Genomic DNA, 14,086 nt, shown 5'->3' with positions numbered 1-14,086 from the left:
TTCGCCGGTTCCAGGCCCTGGTGTCTCATTGCTAAACGGTTGAATTTTGCAGTGGTTTCTTCTTCAACAAAAGACACATGCATCCTTTGTGCTCGTATTTCATTTTAGAAACGATTGAACTAGAAAGATCTTGCTAGTTTCCGAGGAAGCGGGCGTGGAACCAGTCGTTAAACACTCATAAACACATGACCGAAATTTTTTTGACCACTTGAATGTTTATGTGCTAGCTTGATAATGCTACCAGTATGATGCTACAAGTACATCATAAGTGAAACCGATGGAAATGGGACATGCATATAATTTCTTTGTTTTATTGGCTTTCCCAGGGCTTATTCTAAGTAGAGCACAATGTGCTCTTCAAAAAGTCAACGTAGACGACTCGTATGGAGTGGGAAGAAATTTTGATGGTATCGGGGCAATAAGTGGAGGAGGAGTAAGTTTCAGGTCTTGGCTTATTTCATGACAGTGCACTGCCAGAATGTTTTTTTAATCATCCATCATTCTTCTCTTATTTCCCAAAGATGTCAGAGTGATTGAATATGATTGCCTCGTTATTAGGCCTTATACATGTTACAAGGTTATAGCATAGAAGTACTCTACAGTACATGTACTTCTATGGTTATAGGTACTTGCATTTCCTCAGTTTTCAGATTTAATGCAAGTTTAGGCATACCCACCGGTAAGAACCTAGTATGCGAGGCCGAAAAACTGAGGCAACCCCAGCCCCCACTTTAATTAGCAGCATTGAACACAGACAATAATTTTAAAAATCATAACAATATGATTATTTTAGCCTCGGAATTGTTGGGCAGTTGATGGTGGAATGCCAAATGACCACCAGAAAATTACTGTAGATGATTCATATGAACTTGGGAGGTATTTTGATGGGATTGGGGGATTAAGTGCAGGTGTAAGTACACATATGAATATTAATTATGATCTGTATTGGGTGAAGGGCTTTTGCTTTGACTATAAGTCTGAAATACAGTTGTAGGTATTATTAGAAATTTTTCTGGGCACTTTTTATTCCACTGCATGAATGAAATTTAGCATGCAATTCTCGACTACAATTTTTGTAAAATCATTATTTTTATTCTATTGATGAATTATCATTCTTATTTTATTGCATTTTTATTTTTCCAGTACTTTATATTTTTCAAATACTTAATATATATTTGTTCCATTTTTCAATAAAAAGCAAATAAATTCCAAGAACGGTATAGTTGAACAAACTCTAATGTATTTACAATCAAAAGAATTTCATAGTTTCAGTTTTGAAATGACAATATTATAATGGCTGATCTTATAATTTGCACAAGTCTACAGTTCCTAAGAAGTTTGTGCAAAAGATTTTGTTGGTTAATTAATATTTTTTATCTCTTATTTTTTAAATTTTATTTTAAAGAAAATCCTATAAAATCTATAAGAAAAAAATATTGCTGAGTTGTCAAAGTTAAGTTTTAACATGAAATCTGCTGCCTTTCAGGCTACATCAAAGCTTTTGGTTAATTACCCAGAGGCTCAGAGAAACCAGGTGCTAGATTTTTTATTTAAGGTGAGTTTTTATCTGATACAAATCCAATCCCATCAATAAGTTTTTGATAGAAATCATTTAAATATAATTTATTGAAATCTTGTCCACTCTACCTATGAAATGTATTGAAATTAAACACAAACTGAAATTAACTCAGGATCAGGAAGGTAGCTGTTGTAAGCATTAAATATATATTGTGATCAATAATTTTTTCTCATTTCATCAGATACGGCTTTGTATATATTATAATCCTTGAATGATCATTTCAGCCCAATTTTGGCGCTTCCCTTCAAATATTAAAAGTAGAAATTGGAGGTGATTCACAAAGTACAGGTACATGTACAATGCTTTTACAAATTACACAAAGTGTCCCCTGGTTAATTTGAAAATTTCAGTATCTAATTAGCTTTTTAGCAACTTACGCATGTATTGTTGTGGTATATATGTATAACATGTAAATTAGTGGGTAATTTTATAATACTGATTACTGATTGTATATTTTAATCCATATATTAATTCAGATGGTGTGGAGTCATCTCACATGCACACAGAAGAAGATGTCAGCTTCCAGAGAGGATATGAATGGTGGATGATGAAGGAGGCTAAGAAGGTGAAATATTTTTTAGGTTTTAATTGAATTATCTTTGAGAGAGTATACTTTTAAAAGCTTTGTAAATGATTTATGTAAGACATGAATATTATATTTTTCTTATCAAGAGACAGTGATTATAGGGCCATTGACCTGGTTTTCAAGGTGAAATTAACTTATTTAAGTATAATTAGTTACTCCCCAATAAAAGTGTCTGGCACTTGATGAAATATTAGAGGTCATACCATACACTTTCATAGCTCTTGGTTAGATGAATATTATGCATATTTTTAGGTTTTAGCCTTCGGCACTAAACAGTAGCTAAACAGTAGGAACAAAAGTAAAGCCCAGTAGCATGTATACATGTGAAGACCTCTTAAATTTTACACTTAATGACTGTATTGCTTAAGTTAACTGCTCTATGTGAAAAAAAGCCCAGGTTTGGTCTGTCATTTATTATTAATTTTGGTTTTTCTATAATTAAGTCATATTCACGAATATTTCAGAGAAATCCCAACATAAAGCTATATGGTCTTCCCTGGGTGTTCCCTGGCTGGTTAGGAAATGGAACATTCAATCCATATGCTATGAGAGAGAAACTTGTGTACTATATAACTTCCTGGATCAAGGGAGCAGCAAAAGTGCACAATTTGCAGATTGATTATATTGGGGTATTGATATTTATTTATTTACTTTTCTGTCATTCATACATGCACATAGGTTAAATTCCACTCTATGAGATTTGTTCAGTATAAACGATAATTCCAATTATAAAGTAATATGTCAAAGTCCACTGTGTGTGTGTGCATTTTTGTGTTGGATATTTAAGTTTTGCAATTTATTGCCCATTGAATATAAGTGGTTCAGTTTTCTATTTATTATTTTTTTATTTTTATTATTAATAATTGTACCACCAGCGTTAGCGCTGGCGGTACACATGGTTTCGGTCTCGTCCGGATCGTTCCGCCGGCTCCGCCGGACGGCTACCGTTACCGCTTCTCCTCCTAGACGGTAAGGCCCCCCATACCCATCTCATGGATTTAGGTCACCTATAATCTCAACTCGTTCCACGTAAAATTTGGGCTTTGTCGGTATTGGGGTCTGGGTGTGGCACTCATTGCAATGCACCCTTGTCTAAAAATGGCAAAATTAAATGCTAATTATCTACCCTACGGAAGGAGTTATGGGAAAAATTTCTATAGACGGCTTTCCAAAAGTCATATGTGTAGATTTCAAATATACCCTTGGATTTGACCTTTGACCTTTACTTCAAGGTCAAATGGGCCAAAATTTTCAAAAAAATGAAATTTTTTACGAAAAAAAATTTTTTTGCCCTGTTATTCAGACACCACACAGACTTAACCAATAATATTATTGGAAAGTGTTACCCTTCAGGTCATCTTTCATCTCCATGAATTTGGGGTCAATCGGTGCATTTTCACGGGAGTAGCGGCCATAAGATACCGAAACTGAAAACTGTCTCTAATTCGGGAACCGTTAATGCTAGAGACCCATTCTTTTTTGCATTTTGTAGAGCATGTAAAGCCCAACACTGGAGGTGGTCTCGGTTTTTTTGTATTCCATACGGTTTTCGAGTTACGCTGTATCAAAAAGTACATATTGGTGGTAAAAGCAAAATGTGCAGTACGGTAATGGATAATAAATTTTGAACTCTGGAAAAATAAAACATAAGGCTTGGCAAAGCAGACAACTTGTGTTCAAAAATGACATTATTTCATCAAATTTGAACTTCTGAAACTTCAGAGCACCTCCTATTTCAAGAATTTTGACCAAAATGACATTTTCTTTATTTTAATTAATTTTTTCTGTACGAAATTTAAGGCACATTATGGTAACTCCAAAATTATAACATTTAGTCCCTTATATCTCCAAAACTGGCAGAGATAGGTCTACAGTTACTATTGAAGTTGAATAGGAAGTCATATACTGGCAATCTATATGTGACCTTAAAATTGACCTTTGACCTACTTTTCACCATGAACTGAACTTTGCAAATTTTTCTTCCCTTTTATCTCCAAAACTGGCAGAGATAGGTCCATAGTTACTATTGAACTTGAATAGGAAGTCATATACTGGCAATCTTTATGTGACCTTAAAATTGACCTTTGACCTACTTTTCACCATGAACTGAACTTTGCAAATTTTTCTTCCCTTTTATCTCCAAAACTGTCAGAGATAGGTCCATAGTTACTATTGAACTTGTATAGGAAGTCATATACTGGCAATCTAAATGTGACCTTAAAATTGACCTTTGACCTACTTTTCACCATGAACTGAACTTTGCAAATTTTGCTTTCCTTTTATCTCCAAAACTGGCTGAGATAGGTCCGTAGTTACTATTGAACTTGAATAGGAAGTCATATACTGGCAATCTAAATGTGACCTTAAAATTGACCTTTGACCTACTTTTCACCATGAACTGAACTTTGCAAATTTTGCTTCCCTTTTATCTCCAAAACTGGCAGAGATAGGTCCATAGTTACTATTGAACTTGAATAGGAAGTCATATACTGGCAATCTATATGTGACCTTAAAATTGACCTTTGACCTACTTTTCACCATGAACTGAACTTTGCAAATTTTTCTTCCCTTTTATCTCCAAAACTGGCAGAGATAGGTCCATAGTTACTATTGAACTTGAATAGGAAGTCATATACTGGCAATCTATATGTGACCTTAAAATTGACCTTTGACCTACTTTTCACCATGAACTGAACTTTGCAAATTTTGCTTCCGTTTTATCTCCAAAACTGGCAGAGATAGGTCCGTAGTTACTATTGAACTTGAATAGGAAGTCATATACTGGCAATCTAAATGTGCCCTTAAAATTGACCTTTGACCTACTTTTCACCATGAACTGAACTTTGCAAACTTTTCTTCCCTTTTATCTCCAAAACTGGCAGAGATAGGTCCATAGTTACTATTGAACTTGAATAGGAAGTCATATACTGGCAATATAAATGTGACCTTAAAATTGACCTTTGACCTACTTTTCACCATGAACTGAACTTTGCATGTAAAGCCCAATACTGGAGGTGGTCTCGGTTTTTTTGTATTCCATACGGTTTTCGAGTTACGCTGTATCAAAAAGTACATATTGGTGGTAAAAGCAAAATGTGCAGTACGGTAATGGATAATAAATTTTGATCTCTGGAAAAATAAAACATAAGGCTTGGCAAAGCAGACAACTTGTGTTCAAAAATGACATTATTTCATCAAACTTGAACTTCTGAAACTTCAGAGCACCTCTTATTTCAAGAATTTTGACCAAAATGACATTTTCTTTATTTTAATTAATTTTTTCTGTACGAAATTTAAGGCACATTATGGTAACTCCAAAATTATAACATTTAGTCCCTTATATCTCCAAAACTGGCAGAGATAGGTCCATAGTTACTATTGAACTTGAATAGGAAGTCATATACTGGCAATATAAATGTGACCTTAAAATTGACCTTTGACCTACTTTTCACCATGAACTGTACTTTGCAAATTTTGCTTTCCTTTTATCTCCAAAACTGTCAGAGATAGGTCCATAGTTACTATTGAACTTGAATAGGAAGTCATATACTGGCAATCTAAATGTGACCTTAAAATTGACCTTTGACCTACTTTTCACCATGAACTGAACTTTGCAAATTTTGCTTCCCTTTTGTCTCCAAAACTGGCAGAGATAGGTCCATAGTTACTATTGAACTTGAATAGGAAGTCATATACTGGCAATCTAAATGTGACCTTAAAATTGACCTTTGACCTACTTTTCACCATGAACTGAACATTGCAAATTTTGCTTCCCTTTTATCTCCAAAACTGGCAGAGATAGGTCCGTAGTTTCTATTGGACTTGAATAGGAAGTCATATACTGGCAATCTTACTGTGACCTTGAAATTGACCTTTGACCTACTTTTCACCATGAACTGAATTTTGCAAATTTTGGTTTCCTTTTATCTCCAAAACTGGCTGAGATAGGTCCGTAGTTACTATTGGACTTGAATAGGAAGTCATATACTGGCAATCTATATGTGACCTTCAAATTGACCTTTGACCTACTTATAATCATGAACTGAACTCTGCCAATTTCTTTCTCTTTTAACTCCAAACCTGGCAGAGATAGGTCCATAGTTACTATTGAAGTTGAATAGGAAGTCATATACTGGCAATATAAATGTGACCTTAAAATTGACCTTTGACCTACTTTTCACCATGAACTGAACTTTGCAAATTTTGCTTTCCTTTTATCTCCAAAACTGGCGGAGATAGGTCCATAGTTACTATTGAACTTGAATAGGAAGTCATATACTGGCAATATGAATGTGACCTTAAAATTGACCTTTGACCTACTTTTCACCATGAACTGAACTTTGCAAATTTTGCTTCCCTTTTGTCTCCAAAACTGGCAGAGATAGGTCCATAGTTACTATTGAACTTGAATAGGAAGTCATATACTGGCAATCTATATGTGACCTTAAAATTGACCTTTGACCTACTTTTCACCATGAACTGAACTTTGCAAATTTTTCTTCCCTTTTATCTCCAAAACTGGCAGAGATAGGTCCATAGTTACTATTGAACTTGAATAGGAAGTCATATACTGGCAATCTATATGTGACCTTAAAATTGACCTTTGACCTACTTTTCACCATGAACTGAACTTTGCAAATTTTTCTTCCCTTTTATCTCCAAAACTGTCAGAGATAGGTCCATAGTTACTATTGAACTTGAATAGGAAGTCATATACTGGCAATCTAAATGTGACCTTAAAATTGACCTTTGACCTACTTTTCACCATGAACTGAACTTTGCAAATTTTGCTTCCCTTTTGTCTCCAAAACTGGCAGAGATAGGTCCATAGTTACTATTGAACTTGAATAGGAAGTCATATACTGGCAATCTAAATGTGACCTTAAAATTGACCTTTGACCTACTTTTCACCATGAACTGAACATTGCAAATTTTGCTTCCCTTTTATCTCCAAAACTGGCAGAGATAGGTCCGTAGTTTCTATTGGACTTGAATAGGAAGTCATATACTGGCAATCTTACTGTGACCTTGAAATTGACCTTTGACCTACTTTTCACCATGAACTGAACTTTGCAAATTTTGGTTTCCTTTTATCTCCAAAACTGGCTGAGATAGGTCCGTAGTTACTATTGGACTTGAATAGGAAGTCATATACTGGCAATCTATATGTGACCTTCAAATTGACCTTTGACCTACTTATAATCATGAACTGAACTCTGCTAATTTCTTTCTCTTTTAACTCCAAACATGGCAGAGATAGGTCCATAGTTACTATTGAAGTTGAATAGGAAGTCATATACTGGCAATTTACTGCGACCTTGAAATTGACCTTTGACCTACCTTACGATGAACTTAACTTTGATTGTACCATTTTAAGTTATATATATTTTTTGCGTATTTTGAAAATTCTTGTTGATTGCATTTTTATAGCTTGTCAAGCATAAGACTGGTGGCTGTGTCCCTTATTTTGTGTATGTGGGGGTCTATACGAATGCGCTTGCTCCAGCTGGTGGTACAATATTCGGAGGCGGTATCGCCTCTCTGATCCTCTAGTTATAAAAACAAAACATTTTTGTAATAATATACTTCTTTTATACTTGTATAGATTTGGAATGAAAGAAGCTATGATATAGACTACATCAAGGTAATGCTATGGGTTCATTTTCTTTTCTGCAAACTATATTATCAGCACTGGTAGAATTAAATCAGTTTCGTAATATTCTTAAAATCACATACCATAGAAATCGAATGGAAGGTCCTATGCTTTAGCACACTAAAAGCTGAACAAAAATGGTCTCAGACAAAAAATATTCTTTAAAAACATGTTTTTGTCTTTTGTTTCTGTGAATCTTCAGATGCTACGAATGTCTCTGGACAATCAAGGATTTAGTCATACTCAGATTGTGGCTGCTGATGGTGGTTGGGGAATAGCGTCTGATGTCTTGAAAGATCCTGATTTGGCAAACGCAGTCAGTATTTTGGGGTAAGATGACTATCATTACTTGTTTCTCTGTGTAACACCCGTTGTCACCACTCCTATTCCCTTTTAGAATGAAAGCTGTACTTTTAAGGTTGCTTAATTACTTCAATTTATTTAATTTTAAGAATCTTTCATTCATGAAGTTAATTGATAGAGGAGCATGTTCAAATAACTTGCTTTTAATTGACTCTTTGTACAACACTGAACATTATTTGAAGAAAATATCAAAGTTTTTTATGTATGTATTACAGAGCTCACTATCCTGGTAGTATGGCTACGGCAGATGCTCAAAAGACTGGGAAAAAACTGTGGGCTTCAGAGGAATACAGTGCCTTCAATAACCTGGCTGGTGGAGGCTGCTGGGCCAGGGTCAGTTTTAAGTCCTTCTCTTTCTTTCTTTCTTTGCATATTTATAAAAAAATCTGCTGATATATCTGACTTATCTGCTATGTTTGTGCCTGCAAGGCATCCCAGTGGGTCTAGAGAGTGATTTAACCTTCTTCTTTTTCTGACTTTTTGCACAGGAGGAATTTCTGGTTATATTAGGTCCAGAACTTATGGTTATTCCATTTTAATGGTGTAGTGCATGCTTATGTAAACTGTGCATAAGGGAGCTTTATTAACATATTAAATTGTGAGATGAAATTGAAAGAAAGCTTTTGATTTGAAGTAAGCCTTAGTTTTTATAAAGCATACAAAGAATTCTTTATGATTTCGAAGTGTTAATGTAAAATTATATATTCCAGGTCCTAAATGAAGGCTATGTGAATGGAAATCTAACCAGGTATTCTAAAAATTAAGTTATAAAGTATCTCATGGGACTTGAAATGTTATGTTGTGTCTTGCTATACATATTTATTTTTATTTATATTAATATAGTTTCTTTTTTTTGTTTCTTTTACTTTTTCAGTATAAGTCAGTATTATGCTAAAATGAAAACCTCACAAAATTCAGGAAACATTTTAACAAGTAACCGATAAACACCAAAATTTACTATGTAGCTTATGAAAAAAGAAAGAACCATATCTGAAGATGTTTAGAAATTGGTTGTGTATAGACACACTGGCACTGTGTATAGACACACTGGGCAATTCACAATTAATTATTTTGGTTCTAGTGCCATTGCATGGAACCTGATCTCCAGTTACAGTGCTGCTTTGCCCTACAGTGGATCTGGTCTGATGACAGCCAACCAGCCCTGGTCAGGATATTATGTAGTCAATACTCCTATTTGGATGAGTGGTAAGAACTTCTGGCTCTTTAAATAGTATTATATTGTATTGTATTGTATTGTATGTATTGTATAAAAGTGACAACGCACAATTTCAGCTTTTATATAAAGATACATATCTTTTGACTCATGTTTCGATATAATTGAAAATCGCTTTAGTAAAAGCTGAGTTTTGATGATGAGACAACTCTTGTGAAATTGTTTTTTTCATTGGTTAAAATTTTTATTTCTAGCTCATTACACTCAGTTCACAGAAATTGGCTGGAGCTATCTTGACCATGGTCATGGCTCTGGTCATCTGGACAGCAATGGCAGTTATATTGCACTGACCAGTCCAGACAGGTCTCAGCTGACCATTGTGATAGAGAATATGGTATGGTTGTACAATGATGTGTTATATTAGGCCCGCAATTGCATTTTGAATTTTTACCAGAGGCTAAGATTAATATCTTGCTCAATGGTGATGCTAGTGATGTTTGATTAAGGAATGAAATTTGCTATTTTTTCATTTTTTGAAGGAATAATTTTTTTGAAATGTAAGATTTTGAAATGTAAACGGTTTATATGATTAATTAATTGTTATTTTTTATTTTATTTATTATTATTACTTTTTTTTTCTTTGAAGAAGTGAACTTTAAGACAATTTAAAATGTTGAAGTGTTTACCATGTTTTAGGATCCCCATGATGCCCCATGTTTTTATCCCATGCCTAAGTACACAGTGGCACCACAAACTGTTACTTTCACACTGAAAGGCTCATTTGTAAGTATAGTAGATTTGAATTCATGTATTTAGGGATGAGATTTTTCTGACTTTGACTTGATCTTTGATTTTCAACTTTTTGGGAGCCAAAATTATCATTTGCGCTAATGTCCCTCTTGGTCCCACACCATATTTTCTGACTTTTTCACTAAATGGCAGTCTCAGTCCTATATATTCCCTGTCATATTGTGATGGCTTAGTTAGTGCATATGGTATAATTATAATTTAACATCATCATAGTAAATCTGTCTAATATTTCACTGTCCCAAGCCACAGTCATGTCAGCTGAGGTGTAAAAAACTGATCAGTTCAAAATATGAGAGTATTGTATTTTTGTAAGGTGGTAGTAACTTTGTATTAATTACTAGACAATTAAATTAATTTCAGATATATTTGGAATCATCAATAATTGCAATTTTGTAAAGCTGTATTTGTATGCTGAATTTCATCAGTCAAAACTGTTTTATACGTAATTATTTTGTACATACACTGTACTACATGTAATTTGAAAGACCACTTTCCAACATTGCTAAGTATGCTTAAGAAGGATTTTTGTCTATGTATATGTCACTGTGTTAACTGAGCATTTTGCTTCTAATTTTTTTAACTGAGTGAAATATTGTCTGCATTTTCTTCATTTTAGTCTAAAATACAGGAGTTGGAAGTCTGGTTTTCACATTTCAACTTTACTCAGGGAGGACACAGTGACATTTTTATTTATCAGGGACCAATGAAGGTTTGTATCCTTCTCTAACCCACATGTTCTTTCAATAATTTATTAATTGTTAATTAATAGTATTGTTCTTATTTAGTGTTTGTGTGTGTGTGTGTGTGTGTGTGTGGGGGGGGGGGGGGGGGAGACACTCTAAGTGTTATTTCATGTAACAATCCAGAGCAAATGTCATAAACATTTTCATTTGCATCTGGTGTAGGGTCCAATACTCACAAAATATAACCATGTTCAACTTCTCTTCAAATTTACAAATATATTTCTCATTAATTCTTTTAATATCATAATGGGATATAAATATTTTATTGCTGTTATTGCTGTGTTAAGTCTTTGTGCAACTCGTTCAAGAAATTATAGTTTTCTTTCGCCTAGGTTGTGAATGGCAGTTTCAGCTTAACTGTCATGCCAAATGTTGTGATCACATTAACCACAGTGAAGAGTGGAAGGAAGGGACAGTACCCCACTCCTCCCCCACCTGCTCCATTTCCTTTGCCATATAAAGATACATTCCAAGGTATTGAGTGCATTCATTCAGACACATTTTTTACATGCAGCTAGAGTTATGAAAGAGATTATAGAAATAACATCTCACAATGGAAGAAAAAAAAGAAAATATTGTAACAAAATCTCTAGTAGATTTAATTTATTATGCGCTCGCTCTCTCTCTCTCGCTCTCTCTCTCTCTCTCTCTCTCTCTCTCTGTATTTTTTTCAATAGATTCATATGTGAGCTTTATAACAGTCACATGCAATCACATTTAGTATTGTATTACAATTTATACAACCTTGGCAAAATCCTGGCTACATCATTGTATAGTCACACTGTCCCCTGTATTATTGTACCCTTTTCATATTCCAGACTATGCAGAATTCAGTGAACCTTATAATCTAGCACCACAAGCTGGCTCCTTTGAGATCAGGTCTTCCTCTGAACCTGGAATTCCTAAGGTGCTACGTCAAGTGGTACCTCAGCCTCCCATAGACACCTGTTTGCCCAAGAGAATGCCCAGGCCCATTGCTGTGATAGGAAACCACTCTTGGTATGGAGAAAAAGCACCGTTTAAACATCTAGAGTTGGTGAAATTGATGGGTTTTGATTTCATTCAGAAAATTTTAAAAGGCAGTTCCTTAGTATGATGAAGTATGTTTATATTGCCTTTTGTGTTAAGATGGTAAAAAAGGAAACTGTTTCTTATGAGATAAAATGTGTTTTTACCTGTTATGATTACATCACGGACTTGTGGAAATATCATGATATGAAATATCATGCCTCACAGGTAAAAACATGTCAAGTTTCCTAAGAAATAACTTACCTCTTTTTTACTACCTGAGTATGCCTATGATATGCAAATATCTTGAGCATTCGAATTAATGTTTACATCTTTTTCGTTGAATAAAAGCATCCCAAATATATGAAAAATTACTTTTTATAACAATTCATTTATTGTAAAATGTTCAGTAGATATAGGTGTACTTGATTTTATCATAATTACAAAACAACAATTACGTATCAGTTGCCATTCTTTGTGAATTTTTTTCAAGACATACATGGTACACTTAATCCAGTGATCATTATAAGTTAAATGATGGTTGCAGGGCAGATGTCAGAGTAGAAATCACGTGTAGAGTGCCAGCAAGTAATGGTAGCTCAGGGGTATTTATAGCAAGCCGCGTCAGCAGTGGGGGATGCAGTGCCATGTACTCTAATGGCCTGTACTTCTGGTTGCTACTGGAGGAAAGGAAATTTTTGCTTTCTTCAGATTATGGTAATTTTTTTTTTCATTGAGACTTGCTGTAAAAATACATACATTATTTTGAGTATGAGCATTAACAAGAATAGCAAGCAAGAAAAAGATGTGATTGTGAAGCCCTTTTTTAAAAACAAATATAGTTTTGAAAAAAATGATAAATTATTGAAATCATTATACTTAAATGAAATAAAAAAATTTAATTAATGAAATGATTATACTTTGTTTTTATCTTCTTTTTCAGCCCAAAAAGTTGTTTATGCAAACGGAACTCTTCCAAATAGCATTGATTTTAATACTTGGACATCTATGTCTCTTTTTGCCCAGGTGAGTGTCATAGTATAGTATACAGCAATAACAAGTGTTACAATAAACGTTATTTACATCAAACCAATGTATGCTGCTGTATCTAGAAATGACATGTTTACAAAAGGATGGCATGAGCTTGGATGCATTTTTTCAACTGTAAAATTAATATCCAGGATGAATTTCAACTCAACTGCTTAGTGTAATGGTAATCAGAATCTCATTTTTATCAGCATGTTTAGATTGTCATAGATATAAAGCAAATTAAAAACTGGTTTTTACAGAAAAAAAATTATCAATTTAGGGAAAGAAGGTGAGGGGCATGTTAAACAGCAAAGATGTGTTCAACCTTGAGCTAAAGACTGTTGTCTCAGCCTACGGGTTTGTTGCCATAGGAACCAATGATTTTGGAATGGCTGATTTTATCAACATGTTCATTGACAAAACATGATGATTCAGAAGGAAGGGTTAAATTATTTCATAATGGATTTTATCAACATGTTCATTGACAAAACATGATTCAGAAGGAAAGGTTAAATTATTTCAGAGTGGACAACATAACTATAATTTTGCACATCAAGTAGGTCCTAGCTATTTGTAACATCAGCTGTATTTGTTTTAGATAAATACAGAGTTTGATGATGTTCAGTAAAAGATCTTTTATTGCTAATTTAATTTCCAGCTATAAAATATTTAACAGTATTTATCAAAGATAAAATCACAGAAAATATTGCACATCAATCATGCTCTAGAAATTTCTAAAATATCAACTGTATTTCTTCTAAATAAAAACAGATTTTCATAATGACATTTAATGGATCTTTTTTTATTGCTAATTGAATTTTACAGCTGGAAAAACGTTTAAAATAACTTAAACATAAAATCACAGAAAATCTTGCACATCAATCATGTCGTATCACTTTCTAATATATCAGCTGTACATTACTTAACAAACAAAATCACATAAAATCTTGCACATTAATCATGTCCTAGCAATTTCAATTTATCAGCCGTATTTGTTCTAAAATAAAAACAGATTTTCATAATGACATTCAATTGATCTTCTGTATTGCTAATGGCAAAAAAATTAATATCAGTCCAGTCAATATGTAAATTACATGTATCTGTGATTTCTTGATGTCCCGATTGTGAAAAAAGTTAAATC

General features: G+C 33.7%; 1 protein-coding gene across 2 annotated transcripts; it reads left to right on the top strand.

The window, feature by feature from the left end:
- The first annotated feature begins 18 nt into the window (after positions 1-18).
- LOC106155714 (galactocerebrosidase) lies at positions 19-13,731 on the top strand. Of its 2 annotated transcripts, XM_086999275.1 has the most exons (19): positions 19-433; positions 794-910; positions 1,487-1,555; positions 1,804-1,867; positions 2,056-2,144; positions 2,630-2,794; positions 7,771-7,809; positions 8,021-8,148; positions 8,397-8,514; positions 8,892-8,929; positions 9,263-9,387; positions 9,610-9,749; positions 10,052-10,138; positions 10,782-10,874; positions 11,241-11,382; positions 11,727-11,907; positions 12,464-12,633; positions 12,860-12,942; positions 13,226-13,731. In XM_086999275.1, exons 1-19 carry the CDS (start codon positions 278-280, stop codon positions 13,370-13,372), a joined length of 2,151 nt encoding a protein of 716 aa, XP_086855401.1. In that variant the 5' UTR covers positions 19-277; the 3' UTR covers positions 13,373-13,731. The 2 variants fall into 2 exon arrangements, with proteins under 2 accessions (XP_086855401.1, XP_086855402.1); XM_086999276.1 differs by lacking the exon at positions 794-910 and having other exon boundaries at positions 21-433.
- Positions 13,732-14,086: the final 355 nt, after the last annotated feature.

This window comes from Lingula anatina, chromosome 1, assembly GCF_051362555.1.
Source record: "Lingula anatina isolate TDL-2025a chromosome 1, LinAna3.0, whole genome shotgun sequence".
In the NCBI taxonomy this organism is placed as follows: domain Eukaryota; kingdom Metazoa; phylum Brachiopoda; class Lingulata; order Lingulida; family Lingulidae; genus Lingula; species Lingula anatina.
The sequence above is the reverse complement of the archived record's forward strand: the minus strand, read 5'-3'. Positions and strand labels throughout refer to the sequence as shown.

Coding starts and splice junctions, on each gene's coding strand:
- LOC106155714 (XM_086999275.1), top strand. CDS start 278: ATGGAAATGGGACATGCATATAATTTCTTTGTTTTATTGGCTTTCCCA. Junction 7,810..8,020: donor ATGATATAGACTACATCAAG/GTAATGCTATGG, acceptor GTGAATCTTCAG/ATGCTACGAATGTCTCTGGA. Junction 10,875..11,240: donor TTTATCAGGGACCAATGAAG/GTTTGTATCCTT, acceptor TCTTTCGCCTAG/GTTGTGAATGGCAGTTTCAG.